Here is a 20,919-nt window from a genome sequence, read left to right as displayed (position 1 = left end):
TACCTATTCACCGTCAATGCCCAATAAGTTTGGCATTGCGCAAGAAGTCGGAACCCTTGCGGATCCCATAGTCAGGTAAGTTCCATTCAAAGTAATATCGCGGAAGAAACAACTCCAAAGGCGGGGAGATACCATGTGGTCCTGTCGAAATGGTGTCAAAACTTGAATAACGTATCTGTGACGCCATACCTGCTCGGTGAGAGGGTACAATGTAGTATAAAGCGCTTGCCATGGACAGAGCACCCGCTATCTTTTCGAGTAGATTGACATATTCGACCAAAAAACATCCAATCACCACCACTCTTCAACATGCCTGACATCGACGAGCGTGAGAAGCCTATCGTCCAACAGTTCAAGGAGGTATATAATGGTGCAAGTTTCTCCTTCTTCCTGCGAGGACTGTCCTAATCACTAGACTACTTCCCATTTCAGGTCGTTCTTGGACATCCTTCCGAAAACAGCTTAGCTCCAACCACAGAAACGCGTACCACAAGCACATTCGGCCCGACGGCCATTCGAGGTCAAGATGCGAACACGGCGACCCTTGGGAAAAGCGAGGAAGGCGCTGGAAACGCAGCCCGCGCGAACGATATCAAGCCTTCAAGCCAATAGGGCCTCGTCATAGTCGCTCTCTGAATACTACGATTTTTTGGCAAATACACAGATTGCAGGGAAATATAAGATTTTGAGACATGGCACATCATGGCCGACAATTGGAATGTCCCACTGTGATTTGAGAACGGAGGACTTCTGAAAGCGTACGGCACTGACAAGACGGCCTTTGTGTACGGCGGAATCGCGTATGCGGAGCTGGACAAACTTTGGCAGAAGTCGGCTACCTAGTGGGCATGGGCCATGGGCGAAGCATAAGTTGTAGCCCAAAAGCGTCGGACAGCGCTGTAATGTCTAGGCATGAAGCGGTCATGTTGCATGGTGCACCATTATATACCTCCTTGACACGTTGAACGCTGAAGGAGGAGGGACAAATTCCCAGCCCTGCACACATCTCCAAAGGCATAATGCCGTCCATACGGAACTACACACTAGGCGTCTTCGGCAGCGGTCTACTGGTGTTCGGCAGCGGTCTACTGGGAGGTGTGACGGCGGCAACGCTATATCATCTCGGCACTCGTGCACCTGCAACGCCGAATGTGAGGCCGCCGCCAGCGTCCGAGGGGCCTGTCAGTCATGTGCCGGTCTCGAGTCCGCCAACTTTGGGAGTACCGGCTCATATGACCGCGGCGAAGGAAATAATGAAATATGGGTTCCCAGGTATAAGCTGAGGCTGGGCGGTCGGTTACCTTTTTTCCGCAAGCTAGTCAGCTCACTCATAAACAGCGTTGGCTGTCTAGGCCCGGTTTCTGACCTCTTGTATCGGACGGCGTACGGTGAGCTATGCTGCTATGCAGACCCTGGGGTGAGACCCAGAAAAACTAAGAGAGGATTCATTGTACAGTGGGCTCTTACAACAGGTCTTTGCGCAACCCCAACTGGGTACGAGTGGCAGTTTGATGGCATCCGTCCCCCGCCTCGCACATTTGTGGCTCAAACAGCGTCCTCTCGTGCGGATGACAGGTAGCAGAGCATTTGACAGCTCGCTCTGTAGCGGCGAACCCTGGAGTAGCGGGCCTACTCGAAGCGGCGTTGGATGAGGAGAAGCCGGACCGGCAGAAATCTGCCTTCCGGGAAGACCAGCAGATTCCTCGGCTATTTCGCGCACATTTGAAGGATTTCGTGGGATCAGGGTTCGATAGGTTGGCTATATGCATGCATTAGCAGTCGATCGTTGCATTGGATGGGTTGCGTAAGAGGAGGGCATCTGCTGATGTGATGATCCGCACGCTACAGGGGCCATCTCGTCCCGGCAGCAGATGTGGTCGAATCGCAAGACGCCATGGACGAAACCTTCCTCTGTAAGCCCAATTCAAACCCACCCACCCTCCCCTCTATGCATAAATTCACCCCTTCCTCCAAAAAGTGACAAACATCAGCCCGCAAGTCGGCAAAGGCTTCAATCGCAACTACTGGTTCTACTTTGAGCATTTCGTGCGCACCCTCACAAAGGACTTCGACGACGTCTACGTCATTACGGGACCCTTGTACCTGCCCAAGTTGGAAGACGATGGGAAGCATTATGTCAAGTATGAGATGATTGGGAATCCGCCGAATGTTGCTGTTCCGACGCATTTCTATAAAGGTTTGGTTGGCGATGATACACGGGTCCAAATGTGATCTTTCTGATGTATCCGGGTCCTGTACTGACCGCCACTTTTCGGTAGTTGTCTTGGGCGTCAAGGGCAAAACCGAAGCCATGGCGACATTTGTCCTGCCCAACACAGAGATCGGCGACGTACCGTTGCAAGAGTTTGTCTTGCCTTTGGATGGTAAGCTGGCACCTCTTCCCGTCCGCCCCTGGGCATCCTTCGCATCACTTGCTCATGATATCTTTCACTCACTCGCTCTCTAGCCGTCGAACGCGCCGCAGGCGTAGTCTTCTTCCCTGAAGTGAATCGTCTCGCATATAAACCGCTCTGCGGCGTGATCAAGTGCGATCTGCATAAGTTTTTGGTGGCTGCGAAACCAAAGAGGCGGAAGTCGGCGTAGAGTTGATAGGTCGTAGGACGACGGAGGGATTCCTGATTTGTGGAAGCGAGCGTACCGAATCTGGCGATGGCAGCAAGGGAGTCGGTGTAGATGTCTTCAGAATAGGTGCTCGCATCGCAGTAGAACCCGGATCCTTTCTATACATTCCGGATATCAAGGCGCGATTCTTTTTAGTGGAGTTTCCCTCTGTACCAGTTCTATGAGTGTTACCTTAGTCGTAAAGGATTCATTACATCATATTGGCCTACATGAATCTGAGGATCGCTCGATCTAAGGTGTAATGCCACATTCAAAATTGATTCAATATCCACAGGAAATGCATCGACGGCCTGACAGAGATACAGCGACCAGATTTGGCGAGGCGGCCATGGGGGAGCAAAACATGGGAACGAAAGGGAGGCTACACAGGCGAATATGTGTGAAAAGCTATATACAGAAGGCGCCCCACGAGAGCAGGGAGACTCGCAAGAAACGCGTTACGAGAACGATGTGGAGAAGACAAAATACGCAATACGCTTGGCTCGAAAAAAATATCGGCACGACGAAGGTAGCAGAGCTCCGCCCAATGCCGCAAAAGATACCAGCCGCCTCTCAATCCCAGTTCGGTTCGAAGAAGTAGACGGCACACAACACGGCATACGCCCCAAGAAGCATAGACCCCTTGAAGTAGTTGGCCTTACCCTCAATGTAGATGTAGGTGAGGATAAAGGTGCCGAATATGACGGCGTAGAGGTCCCACCGCGGGAAAATCATCGTGAACCCTTCGGCGTGGTGATGAGGTCCCGCGCGGGTCCAATCGTGTTGTTGGGAGGCGGATTGCATCTCCGCCGACGACGGAGACCCTGGCCCAAAGACGCGGTTGAAGAGGTTGCGTAACGGTAAACTCGGAAGACGGTTGGCTGAAGTGGCTAACATGTCGTGGTCGTGGTCGGGATCTGGGTCGGGGACCGTGATGGGCTTTTGGGTTGTTGGAAAGTAGATGTTGGAGAAGAAGATGATGACGGGGATTTGGAGCATCGCGGCTTGCATGACGTACGCGGATCCGATCTCGAGAGAAAGGGCGATGTTGTTGTTCATGGCAAAGGCAATAGCGTTGTCTGAGGAGATATAACAGTATTATCAGCAGACGTATGTAAATTACCGGGACGGAATCGAATGGTGCATCAACCACGGTACTCACAGAACTCAGTCACAAGAGGAACCCAACTGAACAACGTAACTCCCAGAACCTTCTCTCCAATCCCCATCTTCTCGACGACACTGTCCACACTGGATATCAGAACTTCGGCAACGAGGGAGTACAGCACCGTACATCCCAGCAGAACGATCGCGCTCTTGGTCAAGCCCCAGTTCGGGTGATCATGCCCTCCGTCCGCCACGGAATCGTCATCCTCATCCGAAGAATGAGCCGACGCACTATCCCAATCATCGCCCTGTTGTACAGCGACGACCGGATCTGGATCCTGCACGAGGATGACACCGCCAGTTGTATGTACACTGCGGCGTGGAGGTAGCGAAGGTGACATGGGAGTGCTGGGGACCTCTGACGAGCGTCGGTTACTGGGCGAGGAAGATCGAGCAGATTCCGGGTTCAGATGCTCTCCATTGACGAAGGGGAACGGATATTCGCTCAAACTTGGCTCCCCGCTGTTCTCGGACGGCACTTGGGATGTGCGGAATGCTGTCTTCCTTCCGCGAAGCGTGCTGTGGACGGAACCCCTAGAATGCGTTGAGGGGCCTTCCAATGGAGTTCCTGCGCCGGATGTGTCCTTTTCGTGAGGAACTCCTTGAGCGGATAATGCCGGCGACGGCGCAACTCCGCCAGTGTCGCTCCTCTTCACAAATCTGCTCACTCGGTGCTTCCGGTACTTGTTCTTTCGCTTGCTGGATTTCGGCTTGGCGTAGATCACACGGGAGTGGGTCCGGAGCGTGAACAGGAGTCCGACAGCGTACATAAGGATAAGCAGACCACTGCAGAAGTACACCAGATACCTGGTGCTTCCAACGTAAATGGAGTCACGGAAAGGTGGGGTAGACCGCATTCTGCACCCAATGCACCTGTGTAGCAGCGTTGTGGGAGCATCAGCGGTTTCTAGTGCCCCAAGTTTAGGGCATGTCAAGCACGTGAGCTCTTGAGTACCGTAGATTTCCTGGAACAGCGTCGGCGTGAAACATCCAACTACCGCCATGATAAGCATGGTGGCCGTGACCCCAGCTGCTTTGGCGTTGAAGCGCTGTTCCTTCCTTTTGATCCCGCCGAAGAACATGGACACACCGGGCAATGCGAGCAGTCCAGCGAGAAGACTCCCAACGACCGCTCCCTCAACCACACGTGTCTTTCCTTCACTCAAGGCGAGCATGTAAAGGATGATTTCGATAATACTACCGAAAGTGGCATTGATGACAGCACCAATAGCAAGAGAACCGGTTTCGGAAGTGATGGAAGCGACAGCCATTCCGATGAAATACGCCAGCGGGATCGAGGATATCAGACTGGCCGAGAAGATGACGTTCATGGAGGCGATACCGTGGAACCCGAAAGTTGGTCCGATGAAGTAAAAATCGAGCAGGGCGAAGGCGACCACGGCAATCAAGTTAATGAAGATGATGTTGATCCCATCGATGGTGTACTTGTAGTACTCCCATCCTAGCGCGTTGTACGTGCAAAGAATAACTTGGAACTCTGGTGCCAGCTGTGGTCCTTGGGCGACGGCGCCTGTAGGCATAACAGTGGGTGTACCGAGAGTCGTAGGAATGGCGATCGGCTGGGCGGTATCGGACAGAATCGAAGCTGGTCGCCAGATATACTGACTTGTCCGTCTCCAAGCAGCAGAGGCGCGGGATTTGATCGCTGCTCTACGGCTAGGTCTGTCCCCCGGACTAGGCGCATTGACAGGCGTATGTGCCGAGATTTGCAATGGGTGTCGAAGAAGGTGTTTGAGCAAGACGTAGTTCAGCTTTGCCATCGGTAAAGAGAAGACGAAGAACGTGCATGCGCATGTGATCACCAGGTGAAGTGGGCCAATCAATACGATCACGCAGAGACGGAATAGACAACCGGAGAGGCCTGCGCTGTACAATTTGCGAATCCATCGTGGGACCCACTCCTGCCAATGAATGGCCCGGGAAACTGTGATGCTGTACCGCCTGCTCGAGGACTGATATTCGCGCCACGAATCCTCCGATTCGTCCGAGAGGTTTCCAGCATCTTCATCTCCGTGATGGGGAGAGAACTTGGGTGCTGACCCGTTGACGGCCCTTTCCTGCGAGTCGTAAGGGACTGACTCGTCCGAGATGCCCACGACGTAAGTGTCCTCATGCGCTCCTGGAGTTTCCTGGTCGTAATCGCCCAAGAGACTCGTTTGCTCATCGGCGTGGCTACCGTCGAGCGCATCCTCCTGCTCAAAGATCATATGATACATGCGCCTCTTGGCAATGAACTTTCCAAACGGCCAAAACATATATCCAGATATGTTCAACAGGACCTGTGGTGAAAGTATACATCAGCAGGGGGGTGGAAGAGAGTGGAGTACGGGAAGACGTTACCTTCGCGTATTGCCAGCAATGTTCCAGTTCCAAAAAGAACCACGGCAAGAACGTCTTGATGCCAAACAGCATGGGCTCTCTCTTGCGTCCACAAAACCAGATCGTAGCAAAGACCTTGCCCACAAGCGAGACTGGTGCCAGCACGAGGAGTGCCACCAGAACATACACCAGTGAAATCCACCATCCAAAGAGGAGACACCATAGAACATTCCCGGGATTGAGGTATAACGGCCTAGCAGGCTTCTCCCCCGGTACGGCATGCAGGGCTTTGTAGGTTTTCGTGTCGATACTCCTAAATTTGCGGTACAGTGCTGGTTTCCAAATTCGAAGACCGAAAGGGTGCTTGATGTTGATAGCCTACGAAAGAACGTACGATAATATGAGTGGGAACATTCGACTTCTACTCCACAGAGGTCTTCTCTCCCGTTCCGCGAGGCGACGGTGAACGTACCTCCTGTACATCCCGCAAGGTCCGGCTGTTTTCCTGTGCAGCCCTCTCCTCCTCCGTCATAAACCCCGACTCGTTTCCATTATCCTCATGCCCGTCCAACCCGTTCTCCGAACTGTCGCTCACAAGCGACGGGTGACTATCGAAAGCGACGCCGTCGAGCCGTTGCCCGTCTTCGCCCTCCACGCCCACAACTTGCAAGGAAGGCGCAGTGCCCGGGCCCATGGAGTGGCGATAGTCGGTTGTGAAGCGAGGGATGCGTGGCCTCTGGAGGGAGCTTCCGTGGACGGAATGCCGAGTCTGCAAGCTGGCGAATTGCTGAGAGGGCGTTGTGCCCCTCTGGCTGCGAAGGAGCGAGTCTTGCGTCCGAGGCATGGCGCTGGTGTGTGTGTCTGCTAGACAAACAACAAACTTGTGGAGAATGATATGGACCTCTTCTATCTCTCAAGTAATGCTCGTGGGAAAGTGGGCAATTCTGAGAGGGGCCAGCCAGGGGAGATGTTTGGTGGGATCTACGACGAATTGGAAGCGCAGTGATAAACGCGCTTCGGCGGATCCCAACCGCCATAAGAACACAACAAGTCTATTAAAAAGAACTATGCCTCTACTTAAATCTACATGCAGTGATCCCGAACAACCTCCCTGTCCAAAAGTGTAGATCCCCTCAACGAAGAGAAAGCTACTATAATGTGGCAACCGACTGTCTCGCTTCCTTGTGCATCGTCGCCAAGTCATAGTCCTGCTGGCCGTGACAGCCCGGCGCTGTCGAGTCGAAAACAGCTGGCCCAGCTGACTTTGGCGCGGCAGATGCCCGTGGGAAAGATAAATCTCCCGTCGACTTTTCCGGATCGAACAACCCTTCATTGCCGACAAACTCCTCTGGTGGTGGTGGAGCCCGTGGTGGTTCCCACACAGTCTTCATCACAAGGCTGCCCATCCGGCTCAACTCGGCAGGAGGCGTTCCTATCGGGGACTCCAGGATGCTGGAGGCCATAGATGTCCGCTCTGGTAGCGGGGCTGGTATTGATACTGGGGATGTGCCCGCCTCATCTAGATTTTTGACCCACTCCGGAACTTGTTCCGACACGCTCATCGTCCTCTCGTCTACGAATCCTCTATAGCTTTCGTAGACGCTGTAGTCAAAGTGTTTGAAGTGCTCGTCAAGGTAATCGAGCTCCCTCTGCATTATCTCTTCTGGTGTTCGTTCCGGCTGGTTTGGCGCGGAAGGGCTGTTCTCGTCGCTATGTTCGATAGGGCTCGTCAAGCATCGTTCGTCTCGAACTTCCTTTCCAGCTGTCGGCGTGTCCGCATCTACTACAGCAAGATCTTGCGATTTCGCCTTCGGTGCTTTCTTCTGTCTGGATTTGTAGGCTAATGGTTCGGTGTCTGCAAACATTTCTTCCAGATCCAATAATGGATCGTAGTTTCCGCGCGTGGCGTCGGGGACGAAAACTGGCTGTAGTTCTAGTTTCTCCACCGTTTGCCAGTTGATTCCTCGAAACCACGGATGGGCTTCAATCTCTTCCACACCCATGATTCCGCACCCGATTCGTTTTCTTACGTCGCGCTCAACCAGGCGGCGTATGAAGTCTTCCACCTCTAGCGGTAGCTCTACTGGTTTGGCATCGAGCAAATTCCGATCCGGAAATTCCAATTCCTGATGGCATATGTTGTCCTTGACAACATTATCGTCCTCGCCGCTGCGGAACGGTCTTCGTCCGTACAGGGCTTCGAAAATGACGATTCCCAGACCCCACCAATCGATAGGCCAGCTGTACCCGACTTTCGTAAAAACCTCCGGGGCCATGTAGTTCAGCGTCCCCGATTCAGATGTGAGCTTGCTGTGGTTCTCGCGATCAGCGACCTGCTGCCAAATCACAGCACCCTAATCACAAGCAGGAAACGTACTTCTTCCTATTGTAGTGCACCGCAATGTTGAAATCCGTCAGATGAACATGTCCTTTCTCGTCAAACAAGATATTGTCGGGCTGAATCAAGCCAGGAAGAGTCAATTCATGAACTTCACGGATGCGGGGACAACAAAGCTGGTTCACCTTCACATCCCGGTGCACAATATTCCTCTTATGCAGGTATTCGAGAGCGCACACCAACTCGGCCGCCATGATTCTCACAGATTCATGCGGAAATCCATGCCTCTGGTCGATATGAAAACGCATGTCGCCTCCAGCCATCAAATCCGTGATCATGAACAGCCAACTATCGTCCTGAAAGGCGTATCTACAGCCGGGGATTTCAATCAGCATACTTCTTCCTTGCTCCCCCAACTTCCGTCACCACAGGCACCGCGTACCGAAGGTTCACAACAAACGGATGATCAATCTCCTCCAATATCCGCCGTTCGCGAAAGATGTTATGCACCGCGCGCATCTTGACGCATTCCACCTTGTCGATATACTTCATCGCGTAGATTTTGTTCGTGTCCTTCCGCTTCACCACCCTCACTTTCCCGAACGCCCCTTTTCCGATGTACTGCAGAAGCTCGAAATGGCGCAGGTCCACCGGGGCTAGGATGATTATAGGTAGGACAATATGCGTTAGACAGAAGCAAGATGCGACGAAAAAAGTACCCAACGAAACACTGACCCCCGGGCGGTGGGCGGGCCTGTGTGTTACCCATAACTTCTCCGTGGGCGCAAGGCAGCCACCAGTGCTGGGTAGCTATGCGTCAATTGAGGTTGCTCGTCGAAGTGAGTCCAGACTCTGGTCCAGACTTCAGTTTGCCGAAATTTCAAACGCGGGATTCCAAAGCCCAGCTCCGTTCGTCAAACCAGGCGAGACCGTTTTCAAAGTAGCGAGAGAGTCTGGAAGGGTTTGCTAGTTATACGGATGACGTGAGTCTCGTTGAGTTGTTGAGGCCCTTGTGTTTTGCAAAAGTGCAAGCCTCAAATAGTTGGTTTGAAGTCTGAACGCGAAGACCCTTCGGGGCTTTGGTCGGTGCAACCGTCGTGACGTGATCCACTCACTGCTGTCGGTCGCTCCCCATGTGCATTGTGGCCGGCGGGATCGACATTGTTACCAGAAAACTTGACAGCCTCATGTTCCAGTGCCCATCGACTCAACGCAACATCCAGTTCGTATGATGAAGCAGTGGTGATTGCAAAAAGAGAGACATACTATGTACAATAAATATCGGGTCGTGAATGATATATAATGCCTATCGACCTATCTTCTACGTCTTAAATGCCTACGCCAGTGTCCGGGAACAGATTCTTCAGTTTTGCAGGGACTCGACGTACGCGACGGCCGCCTGCTTGACGTGGTTGACAGTCTCCGGTGTCCCGTTCTTCTTTTCAAAGTCGAGGTACTTCTTGAAGAAGAACTTCATCTTCTTTGAGGAGAACTTGAGTGCGATCACCCGCTCGAAGAGACGTCTGTGAGGGAGGGAAGGTTCAATGAGCTCGAGTTCATCCAAAGAGTTGATGAGCGAAGAGAGTAGCATACCTTGTGATCGAGACATCTCCATTCCTGATCTCCATGTCGAGGTAGACAGACCATAGATCCACGCGCTTGGGGTAGTTGCTCATGATACCCTCAAAGATCGTGCGTCCACGTTCTGGCTCGCCATATTTGAACTCCATTTGCGCAAACTTGCAGATGGTTTTGACGTCTGCAGGATGGATGCAGGACATCAGGAAACCGAGCTCGGGATCCATTATGAGATGCGACGATATGTCAACTTACGTTTGCGCTTGGCCAAACTCTGCAAACTCCTTTGCAAGATCTTCCGTGCCTCCTCCACTTTCCCGCGCTTGAGTTGGAACAGTCCGAAGGAGGTCCAGATTTTGGAGCTCTTGTTGAACTTCTTCGTAGCGACTTGGTGGAGCTGTTCAGCTTGCTGTAAAGGCAAATGCGATCAATAACACGCAGCAACAGATGAGAACGGGTCCGAGACGTTTACTTACATCCCACTTCTCGGTCCGTTCGTAAATTTTGATCAGCTGGATGTACACGGCCTTGGGCTCGTTCATGGACACCGCCCGCTCAAAGACCTTCAGAAGGCTTTCTTGCGTGCCATAAGAGTTTTCCAAGTTCATGAGTGCGACCCATACGTTCATCTTCTCCTGCTCTTCTCTGAAGCTGATCGATTTCAAAGCGCGCTCAGCGACTTGACGAGCCTTCTCGACTTCCGCCATCTGGAGCTGGAAAGCCATGAACTTAATCCACAGGAAAGAGCTGTTGGGAGATCCGAGCAATAGACGTTCGAAATCCTCCGCGACTTCCGGTGGCTGGTCACCTTCGAGGAGCGACTGTTCTTTTTGTGCAATCCGCTCCTCTTCCTCGCGCTTAGCGCGCTGCTTGGCGCGGCGAGTCTTCTTCTTCCCTGTTTGCGTGGACTCGTCCTCGTCGTCTGAGCCTTCGGCCCCGTCTTCATCATCGCTCTCGCCTGCGGCGTTTGCGCCCGCGCTAGTGCCGTCCCAGTTGAACCCACCCACATCGAGGCCTTCCTGCTCCTCCTGCTCATCGTCCTCGTCATCGCTTTCATCGGGCAGATTTACGAACGAGTTGAGCAAGGCCGCAGTCGGCTCGTCGATCTCCATAGAGTCATCGTCATCATCGTCGCCTTCGCTTGCACCATCGATCAACATGGCGTCATCTTCCTCCTCAGCATCGCTTCCTTCAACATCCTCGTTCTCGTCCTCGTCCTCGTAATCGGATCCAACCACCTCGGCGACATCCGATTCCGCGTCGCTGCCAGACTCATCCATCTCCATGACTTTCGCGTCATCGGCATAGTCCGTCTCGTCGAAGTGAGACGCCTTCAAACTCAGGGAAAGCTTCTTCGCCTCTCTGTCAACCTTCAGCACCAGCGCTTTGACGGCGTCGCCTACGGAGTACAGCTTGTCGATAGCCGTTACGGGGCTGTCAGAAAGCTCCGTCTTGTGGCAAAGACCGGTGATAGCGCTGTTGGCCAGCTGGATGAAGATTCCAAACTCAAGGATGGCCTTGACGGTACCCTTGACCTTCTGCCCCTGCTCGATGTCGTTCCACTTGATCTGCACGCCAGCAGCCTCGGGGTCGACAACGCTTTGTTTCAGCGACATCTCAATACGGTTCTGATCAGCGTTGACATTGACGATGCGTCCCCGGACCAATTGGCCGACCGTGTACGCCTCCTTCCAGTTCTTGATGAAGGCGTCGGACAACTCTGAGATCTTGACGCGAGCGGCGAGGTTATGGTTGAGACCGACGAACACGCCTCCGTCGGAGATGCTGCGGATGTATCCGCTGACGACCGTGTCGTTGACGACATCACCGATGTCCTTGACCTCCGGGTTGGGGACTTCAGCATCCTCGGTGGGCTTGGTGCGAGAGTGGCGTAAAGAGAGATCGAGACGCTTGTTGACAGTGTCCGAACCAATAACGACGCATTCCACGATTCCGCCGACGCGGAACCCTTCAAGTGGATCCTTCACATACTCGTCCGTGATGTCCGTCAAGTAGACTCTGCCAGTCAACGCGGGCGAAATCTGCACAAGCAAGCCCTTCCCAGCCTCAACCTTCTTCACCTTCCCGTTGAATTTGGCTCCGACTTCCACCGTGTCGTGATGCCCAGGCACCTTCAAGCTGAGATCGAGAATCTTGCGTTCGGAGTTCGCCCGGACTACCCAGCACTGCACGGCGCTACCCGTAGGGAAGAACTTGTGGGGACGTTTGAGTGCCACGGGGTTGGGATGATCCATTAAATGCGCACGGCCAAGAAGGTTGGGTCCGATGTGAATCCACAGAGCATCCTCGTCGACACTCTGGGTGAAACCGACATACTTTGCGCCGGATTGCAAGGTATCGAGGGTAGGAGGAACTTCCGTCTCGGTCGAGACTCGCCCCTCGGGTAAGGCAAGCTCCGATGGCTTGACCGTCAATTCGACGACCGTGTGCGAAGGGTTCTTGCGGTGTGAGAACGGCAAGGTCCTGTGAGTCTTGGCGTCATGGAAACCAATGACCTTGCACTCGATGATGTCCCCGATTTTGAAGTGATGCAACGGGTGCTTCAGGTCAGTGATATCCTCAATGCAATCGTACACTTGCGTAATGTGGACGCGTCCTTTCAGGTTGGAACCGAGCGTCATGTTCAGCTGGGTGTCCTTGACCGACGCAATCTTGGCCTTTACTGTCGCTCCAAGGGAGTAGTCGTCCAGTGATTTGAAACCGGGGTCGATGGCGCCTTTGATGGCACGCTTGCTGTCTGAACCGCCCTGCGGCTGTTCGGACTCGACGACCGGCACGATCAGAAGTCTTTGCCTGATGTATCCGTCAAAGTTCTTCGTCGAGTCTCCACGAGAAGGCACTTGAGTGATAGTGGCCTTGATCTGCTGACCGGCGCGGAATCGAGCAAATGTGCCGGTGGTGTTGAAGTGTCGGGAGAAGACGAAGGCGGCAGCGTTGTGGAGCGATGGGATAATCGCAATGGCATAGTCTTCTTTGACAATCTGGATGGTGGCCTCCACGACGATCTTCTTGTCGGATTTGCTCTGTGCCTCCTTGGTCACGGCGATGTCCGCGTTCGGCTTGTTGTCCGCGACATCTGCGTCGCTCACGTAGATCAAGTCGACGATCTTCCGATCGGCATTAGCGTCCATGATCTTGACATTAACCTTCGCCCCGGCAGCAAACTCCTGTCCTGCAGGCGGGTTCAGGATGAGCCCGGACACATTGTGGGGAAGTTCCACAATGACACCGTAAGGCATCGACGACGTGACAACAGCTTGCGTAACCTCTCCCAGCTTCAATCCAATGGCCCACGCCTTGACCGCCTTCACCTTATCCTTGGGAAGCTGACCAAACTGGAGCACGTCCTGCTCATGGAAGAAAGACCGCAAAAGTTCGGTTTCGTATCGCAGAGCGTTTTCGGCTTTGGAGCATTGCGAGTGCTTCAGACTGATCTCGATCTTGTGGTCCTCTTTGTCGACCTTGGTGACGACCGCCACGACCGTTTGGCCGATTTGCAGAAAGTCTTCCACCTTGGTCACGTAGCGATCAGAGATGTTATGGGATATGGCCGCCACGACAACGCCTCCGACCAAGGACACAAAGCATCGCTTGTCAGTGATGTTCTTTACAAATCCTGGTACAAGCATGCCTTCCTCAATGTCGTCAAATGCAAAAGCGGCCTTGCGACGCTTCGTTTCTTCGATGAGTAGGCTCTTCATCGAAATGATAGCGTGGCCACGCTTCTCGTCCTTGCCGATAATCACGACCTCCTTCAGCACCGAGCGCTCCTGGAAGCCTTTGTGGAGCTTTTCCACATTTCCAGTATGATCCGAGAGGTGGGATTTCGCAAGATAACCGCGGGCCAGCGATGGTCGCAGCTCGACTAGTAGACCTGACGGCATCACGCTAATGACCGTGGCGGAGGCGATCTCTCCCACCTTCTCAGCTTCGAGAGATGCTTGTCCTTCCGCTCCGCCGAGCAGCTTGAAACTCACGCGCATCTTCTCAGCCGCAGCGTCAACGTTCAGCACGCGACACTTGACGACCTGTCCCAGGGTAACGACATCCGCAGCCTTCTCCACAAACTTCTCGCTCAACTCGGAAATAGGGGCCAACGCACGAACATCGCCGAAGAAGCTAACCAAGCATCCAAAGTCCTTAAGAGCCATAATGACACCGTGCACAATGTCTCCAGACTTGACGTCCTCGTAGGACGCCACTTTCGGAAGCGTCGAGTTCAGAATGCTCTTCTTATGTGTCAACGTGACCTTACGGTTCTTGGCGTCGACGGATAACACCAGGAACTTCAGAACAACGCCCGTCTTAAACATCTTCTCCGGCTGCGTCAAGGCAATGTCCGCGAAATGGAGCTTCGGGCAGAATCCGGTGATCGAACCAGCCAGGGAGATGATGGCTCCATTTGGCAGGAGCTTGGCAACCTGACCCTTCACAGCCATACCTGGCTTGATTTCATCGTAGCGAAGGAAAGGCTGTTCCAGAACGGATTTCTGGAAGCTAACGTGCAGGAGGCCATCGCAGTAATCGATTCCGGTAACACGTCCGCGGTGTTTGCTGCCGACCTTATAGTTCTTATCCATCTTCTCAACCTTCGTGTCTGACAATCGGGAAATGTGCACGAAAGCAAACCCTGCATCCTTCTGCTCGACCAGGAGACCCAGTTTCGCATCGATACGTCGTACGACGAAGTCGTCGAAAATAGACCCGATCTCGACCGCCGGTGGGGTGAATCGGACAAAGTGCAGCAGGCTAGGGGATAATGTCGCAGCGATCTTCTTGCGAATGGGGTCCACGTAGAGCACACGCACACGGAGCCTCTGCCCCACCTTATATTTGGCGGGAAGCTCTTCCTCCGGATCCACAATCAAGGAACCCAGGTGGGCCAAGTTGACGGTGCCTTCCAACACGCCGAGGAAAGTCAACAGAATACCATTGTCGAGCACGTCTTTCACTTTCGCATTCACGAGCGCGCCGGCTTTCAAAGCGTCGAAAGCAATGACTTGCGTGGCAGGCACCACCGCTTTCGCCTGAACCTCGGGGTCGAGCGTCACGGACACGACTTTCCGAGCCTCATCCACCTTCAGCACATTCCCGTGCAAAACCTGTCCAATCTTCAATGGACGTCCTTCGTTTTGTTTCTCAACAAACGCCTTTGCGTTCTTCTTCAACAAGAAGCCAGACGCACCCTCGATCCCTACCGACAGAATAAACCCATGATCTTCCTCACTGACAATCGAGCACGCAAGCACGAGGCCCTCCACCAGGTCTGAGCTGCTGATGTTGGCGTTGACGAGTTCCGGCTTCAGAGAAAGCGCCACTCTCCTGCGGCCAGATCCCGCCTTGCCCTCCGAGTCGGCGTCATGCTCCAACGCCGTAATCACGCACGACACGACCTGGCCAAGACCGAAGTACTCGCGCAATTCCGGAACGCTCTCCTCGCTCTCCTCCTCCTCGTCCTCTTCGCTGTCCTCGTTGTCTCCAGCTGCCTTCTCAACCTGGGCGGTGATGTAGTCGGAGATTTCCGTAATGGATACATATCCCGTAAGCTGATCGGGAAGCGAGATGGCGATATCCAAATCGTTGATCTCCTTGATGCAACCCAGCAGCGTCATTCCAACATTCAGACGCTTGAACGAAAGCATTTCCGCGTGAGTGGTCCCTTCCGTCCGTGCTTTTTTGGCGGAGTCCTCCTCCGCCTTGCCGTCTTCAGCCCTCCGCTTCTTCGACTTTGGCTTAGGCTTTGCTTCTGGCGTCTCATTTTGTTGCTGTTGCCGAAACACCAGTTTAGTCTGGGTTGCCACATCTCATTGCAAGCACAAAAACAGTCCTCACCTCAAACAGAACATCCTGTTTCGCCTGGTCAGAAACCTCACGGTACTCCAAAGGTGTGAGTGCAGAAGCTCCACCGCGAGGGAATGCCTCTTCCACCACCGGCGCTTTTGTCACGGGTACTACTGGCTTATCCGCCACGGCTTTCGTCGCGGGTTTATCTACTTTCGGTTTCTTTGCTGATACTTTCTCTGCGGACTTTGAATCGGCGTCGTCCTTCTGAGGTGTAGGTGCCGCCTTCCGCTTCTTTGCGTGCGGGGTCGCTGCTGCTGGCGCCATGGCCGGTATAATATACTTTATTTTTCGCAGCGAACTTTCCTCTTACAAATAGCCGGACCCCCTACTCTATCTGCTACTTGACCGAGTTACTTGTATCCTGGACGTTTTGACCGTTTGCGATAAACCAGTCCGTCAGGTCAGTGCTAAATGTCCCAACGACCAAACTGCGAAAAAGCCGAAAAGCGGGACATGCTGTTTCGCCTTTACGTGAATCGACAATCACGTGATGGACAAACATTTGACAGCATTGACAGTGCTCGAGAATACTTTTCACAATGTTTCGAAAGCAGCATGTGGGAGAGAAGGGAGGACCTATGAACGGGCCGGGGAGTTGAAGCAACATTTGCAGTACTAGCAGGAAAAAGGAAACGAGATATCCTGGGCGACAGGCCTCGAAGGATACGAAAGAAAAACGCGAGAAATACAGAAGGAGCTATTTGGTATGATTGAAACGAGATTTTTTTAAATGGCCAGTTGCCAACTGGGAACTTCTTGCAATCACCAGCCGCCATCACCACCACCGACAACTTGCTCAGCGGGGTAGGCGGTGTCCATGGGGACGGCACCAGTGTCGGTGTCGGCAGGGACCTCGCCGGGGCATTCACGCTCCCTGTGGCCTAGATATTGGTGGGAAGAAAACTTTTTGAGTAACCAAGCACCCGTAGGTAGTGTTCGGAGAAGAACCTTACCTGGCTGGTTGCATTTACGGCAACGGAACACTTTGGGCTCTTGACATTCGCGAGAGATATGCCCTTCTTGACCGCAGCTGGTATGGTGGAGTGTAAAAAACGGTCAATGAGGAAACTTTTGCCGCTCAGGAAACGTGATGGACTCACTTGTGGCAGGGGCGACCCTTGGGCGGGTTGGGGCAGTCACTGCGCATGTGACCAGGTTCACCGCAATTGTTGCAAGTACGAGTGTCCGGTGCTTCACATTCGGAGCTCTTGTGGCCTAAGGAGTTGCCAAGGGGTCAGCTTCCATTCGACTGTTTTGGGCTACGAGTTGCACCCATATGCCGTTAGGAATCAAGTCGTTCGTACCTTCTTCACCGCAACGACGACACTTCATGCTGTGATTGATATATGTTAGTCAGCCCAGAATCGCATAACGCTGGGGATGCGAGATCGTTCTACTCACGGCTCGCGGGTGTCGGGCTGGGAGCATTCCTTGCTGCGGTGACCATAGCCTTGGCAACGCTTGCAGGCGAACTCCGCTGTAAAGGAATTGAGATGAGGTTGGCTTCCACCATGCCATCATTGATGCAACCATAGTGCACTTACGATTGGGCGCAGGGCAGTTCCGGAAGCTGTGACCCTCATTTCCACACTATTTACAAAGGAGGATACGAGCGAACGGGATTAATGAGTGCCGATGCCCGGCGCCAGAGGTGCCTTTGTAGAATACATACCTTGAAGCAGGCGGCCAACTTCTTTTTTTCATCATCGGTAGCTCTCTCCTCGGTGCAGTCTTTGGTTTTGTGCTCGGAGTTGCCTAAAAGTGAACGGAGCGGGACAGTTGATGAGAATCTAGGAATCGCAAGCGCGAAAGGGGTCGCCTTTCCTTACCGCAGCGGAGGCAGTTGTTCAAGGCCATGTTCTTCTGGTCGGCAGTGAGGAGATCCATGGCCCATTCGGGCAACTCGTACTTGCGGTTTTCTTCATTGCGGAGTCTCTCGCGAATCATTCCAGCGTCCTGGAGGTTCTCCTTGTTCTTTTCAATCGCAGACTCGTCCTACGATGAAGCAATCACACCTTGTGAGTACGGCTATAGAATCGGACAGGGGCGGCGCATATTCGTACCTTGAGTTTCATTTTAAGCTGACGAGCGTTGCGAACAATGACAACCTCGTACTTCTTGTTGCCATCGCCCTTGTTGTCGGCAAGTTCCTTCGAGGGAGGAAGCATTCGAGGACCTTCGGCCAAAATATGAGTCCTACAGTATTGCATCAGTGTGAGTCTAATCGTCGAAATGGACTTGAAGTTGTATGCATCGCACCTGCATCCAGATTCCCGCAACTTCTCCTCAACGTCGAGCCAGGTAATATGGGCGCGATCGGCCTTGACATATGCGAGGATGGCGGCCTTGACATCGTCAAATTCGCCGGTTTTGTCGGTAGCTTTAACTTTCCCCCACAGATCGTCGAGAACTGCGGGGTCCGCGGGTTCTTCAGGAGCCTTGCGCATAGGACAGTCGCGAGGGAAGTGCGTAGTACTGCATTCGGGAAATGGATTGATGGTGTCAGTATGGAACGTGGGAGCAGAAGAAATGTTAGCAGATTGGGATAGATTTTAGACTTACCTGCCACAATCGTAGCAACCTTGGCCTTCCTTGGGAACGTTCTTGAGAGGGCAATCCCTGTTCACATGCTGAAGGGAACCGCACCGACGGCAACTTTCGCCTTCACGAGGCTTGCGTGGCTGAGGGCATTCGCGGGACTGGTGCCCGACTTCTCCGCAATTATGGCAAGGTCTGGTGTCCGGCTCAGTGCATTCGGCAGCCATGTGGCCTGGGAGAAGAGGCGAAGTGGATGAACACCGTGGACCTTGCTGAGCTGTACCGAGATTCGACGAGCACAGCTTTTCGCGTACATACCTTCTTGATGGCAGCGACGACAGGCTCTCCCTTCGCCACCACCACCGCCACCGAAGTCGCCGCCGCCGTAATCATTGCCGCCACTGCCATAGTCGTTTCCGGAACTTTGGCCGTAGGGGGTTTCGTTGGTAGTTTCGTCAGAGGCTTGAGGAGCAGACGAAGGCTCGGGTTCCTTGATATCCCAACCAGCGCTTTCGGCAGATGCAGGCTCGTCCTCCCAACCGCTCATCTATAAAAACAGGGCATAGAAGGTTGGAAGGAGAACGACGATGAGTTTAACTTCAGGTTCAACCCAAACGCAACGGCTCAACGTCTTGAAACGGGTTTTCACACGAATATTTGACAGCTGAGAGGCAGACGCCAAACCACCGGGACTGACCGTAGAAAGGTGTTGCGACTTAAGATAGGTGAGTAGAGTGTGGAGAGTGAGGACGGCAGTAGCTGCAGCTCTTTGAGACTGTGAGAGCGAGTGTGTGCTGTTGGTAAGGAGGAAAACGTTAAAACGGTCTGAGCGTGGGAAATCTGGGTTTTGAGAGGTAACGGGAGGAGAGGGAAGAGCTGAGCAAGTCTCACCGGGAGGGGCAACAAGGGGAACCGAGAGAAGCAAAAATGCAGTGCAGTGCTGTGCTGTGCTGTTCGACGGCTGTACCTTATAATCGGCTTGTTACTACGTACATGTACAGACAGAAACGGGGACCGATGGGGGGTTATGCAGAGTGGGGGGACGGGGGTGGAAATTGACGCGCGGCTTTGCTGCAAGGGAAACATTTCCCAAGCACCCTGGGACCTTTTTTCTTGATGCTTTCTTCCAAGTCCGCTTCTCAATGGATTTCCTTTTCTCTTGTGTCTGGCAGTCACAGAGTTCGTCTTCCCAATACTGTGCCTGACATATGCAGTTTCTTGCGGGAGGACGTGAACAAGGGCGAAAACCTGTATTTGTAAGACGCATATCGACCCCGGAATCCTGTTCCTCTCGTATATTGCTTCCCTCTACTTAAGAATCTCTACGTATGAGTCTGGTTTCCCAGGCAATTGAGTCATGTTGGCCCGTGGGAATATGTGAGGGACGACTGACAGGTTTGAGCCCCGGACTCAGGCGCTCGCCGAAGTTTGAGTACGACCCATACTGCAAGCGCTGGTCCCCCATAATATTCTTATCCCCTGAGCAATTAAGGGACGATTTGGCAATGAGAGTGTGCGTCTCCGGTGAGTGGGATGGGTCTAAGTTTTAAGTAAGAAAGCAAGTGGAAGGGCAGAGGCTGTCGAAAAACGAAAAACTCGACAGCGCGTCAATAATCTGGCGGGCCGTCAATTCGAGCCAACTGAATTCTTACGGAATACTACTGGCCTACCGTCCGCTCCGACGTTCTCATGTACGTTGGAACTTGCAAATCCTGTCGACAATTCAAACCTGGTCACCGTCGATACAGATTTCTTCCACCTCTTCCTATTCCTCTGGGAAGATGGCACACGGTCAGATTCGATATTTCCACCATAGACAAGATAAATTCTTGTCTCGTTTGCATCGATTACCTTTCCGGACGTGTGATCCTGACGCCGATCAAGAAAGCTATCACTGGATGCGAACTAGCCCAAGCTTTCTTAGGTCACGTATGGAAACATGTTGGTATGCCAAAAGTCTTCGTTACGGATCGCAAACCTCGCACACTCTCCGACTTCTTCCTCGCGTTTGATATTCTCCTCAGTGTTAAATGCTACGGCTCAACATCAGCAGACTGACGGCAAAGTTGAGTGAGCCATCCAAACCCTGAAAAGGATTTGGAAGGAATACCTCAATTACGAAAAAACCAATTGGACTAAGCTATTGCCCCTAGTCAAATTCGCATACAACACCGCTCCAAGGGGGAATATGAAGGTTTATTGCCATTCAAAGTACATCTCGGACGCTCTCCAATCCTACCGGGTTGGAATCCAACACTCAAAGGACAAGAACTCAAGCTTTGAGCTGTAGATCAAAACGAAATCAAACCCTACAAGAGAGGGCAAGAAGACATCGCCTGTATCGTACGCGAAAACCTTCAGAGATCGCAAGATCAATTCGCACGTCAACACGACAACGGTCAAACGCCAATTGCATACAAAATCGGCAACCTTGTGGATTTAAATCGACAAGGAATCAACCTAGAAGTTGA

At 53.0% G+C, this 20,919-nt stretch overlaps 4 protein-coding genes across 4 annotated transcripts; 1 reads left to right on the top strand and 3 right to left on the bottom strand.

Moving 5' to 3' along the window:
* Positions 1-788: 788 nt before the first annotated feature.
* EV422DRAFT_527077 (uncharacterized protein) lies at positions 789-2,822 on the top strand. Its single transcript, XM_053070191.1, has 8 exons — positions 789-1,272; positions 1,353-1,388; positions 1,457-1,494; positions 1,576-1,754; positions 1,849-1,913; positions 1,979-2,197; positions 2,280-2,384; positions 2,468-2,822. Exons 1-8 carry the CDS (start codon positions 1,020-1,022, stop codon positions 2,602-2,604), a joined length of 1,032 nt encoding a protein of 343 aa, XP_052926298.1. The 5' UTR covers positions 789-1,019; the 3' UTR covers positions 2,605-2,822.
* Positions 2,823-3,195: 373 nt separating this feature from the next.
* EV422DRAFT_495651 (uncharacterized protein) lies at positions 3,196-6,507 on the bottom strand (the record flags this gene model as incomplete). The annotated part of the gene is made up of 7 exons (XM_053067821.1): positions 3,196-3,426; positions 3,607-3,701; positions 3,785-4,037; positions 4,515-5,297; positions 5,499-5,884; positions 5,963-6,089; positions 6,265-6,507. Coding segments are annotated over 7 exons (2,118 nt in total), but the record flags the coding sequence as incomplete, so codon positions are not given.
* Positions 6,508-7,139: 632 nt separating this feature from the next.
* EV422DRAFT_527068 (kinase-like domain-containing protein) lies at positions 7,140-9,553 on the bottom strand. Its single transcript, XM_053070190.1, has 5 exons — positions 9,203-9,553; positions 8,910-9,123; positions 8,653-8,836; positions 8,507-8,586; positions 7,140-8,439 (listed from the first exon to the last, which is right to left on the bottom strand). Exons 1-5 carry the CDS (start codon positions 9,234-9,236, stop codon positions 7,281-7,283), a joined length of 1,671 nt encoding a protein of 556 aa, XP_052926296.1. The 5' UTR covers positions 9,237-9,553; the 3' UTR covers positions 7,140-7,280.
* A 277-nt stretch (positions 9,554-9,830) lies between these two features.
* On the bottom strand, positions 9,831-16,174 carry EV422DRAFT_495369 (uncharacterized protein; the record flags this gene model as incomplete). The annotated part of the gene is made up of 7 exons (XM_053067810.1): positions 9,831-9,990; positions 10,061-10,226; positions 10,301-10,454; positions 10,522-11,151; positions 11,293-12,799; positions 13,433-15,819; positions 15,899-16,174. The coding sequence occupies 7 exons, from the start codon at positions 16,172-16,174 to the stop codon at positions 9,831-9,833; spliced, it is 5,280 nt and encodes a 1,759-aa protein (XP_052926295.1).
* Positions 16,175-20,919: the final 4,745 nt, after the last annotated feature.

The sequence above is a fragment of the Fimicolochytrium jonesii genome (genome assembly GCF_025526975.1).
Source record: "Fimicolochytrium jonesii strain JEL569 chromosome Unknown EV422scaffold_9, whole genome shotgun sequence".
NCBI classification, from domain to species: Eukaryota; Fungi; Chytridiomycota; class Chytridiomycetes; order Spizellomycetales; family Powellomycetaceae; genus Fimicolochytrium; species Fimicolochytrium jonesii.
The sequence above is the reverse complement of the archived record's forward strand: the minus strand, read 5'-3'. Positions and strand labels throughout refer to the sequence as shown.

Excerpts from the sequence above, each read along its gene's own strand:
- EV422DRAFT_527077 (XM_053070191.1), top strand. The coding sequence starts at position 1,020 with ATGCCGTCCATACGGAACTACACACTAGGCGTCTTCGGCAGCGGTCTA. Across the intron at positions 1,389-1,456 it reads CTTGTATCGGACGGCGTACG|TGGGCTCTTACAACAGGTCT; the intron begins GTGAGCTATGCT and ends TTCATTGTACAG. Across the intron at positions 2,385-2,467 it reads GTTTGTCTTGCCTTTGGATG|CCGTCGAACGCGCCGCAGGC; the intron begins GTAAGCTGGCAC and ends CTCGCTCTCTAG.
- EV422DRAFT_527068 (XM_053070190.1), bottom strand. The coding sequence starts at position 9,236 with ATGGGTAACACACAGGCCCGCCCACCGCCCGGGG. Across the intron at positions 9,124-9,202 it reads GGCCCGCCCACCGCCCGGGG|CCCCGGTGGACCTGCGCCAT; the intron begins GTCAGTGTTTCG and ends TAATCATCCTAG. Across the intron at positions 8,440-8,506 it reads GTGCACTACAATAGGAAGAA|CAAGCTCACATCTGAATCGG; the intron begins GTACGTTTCCTG and ends CGAGAACCACAG.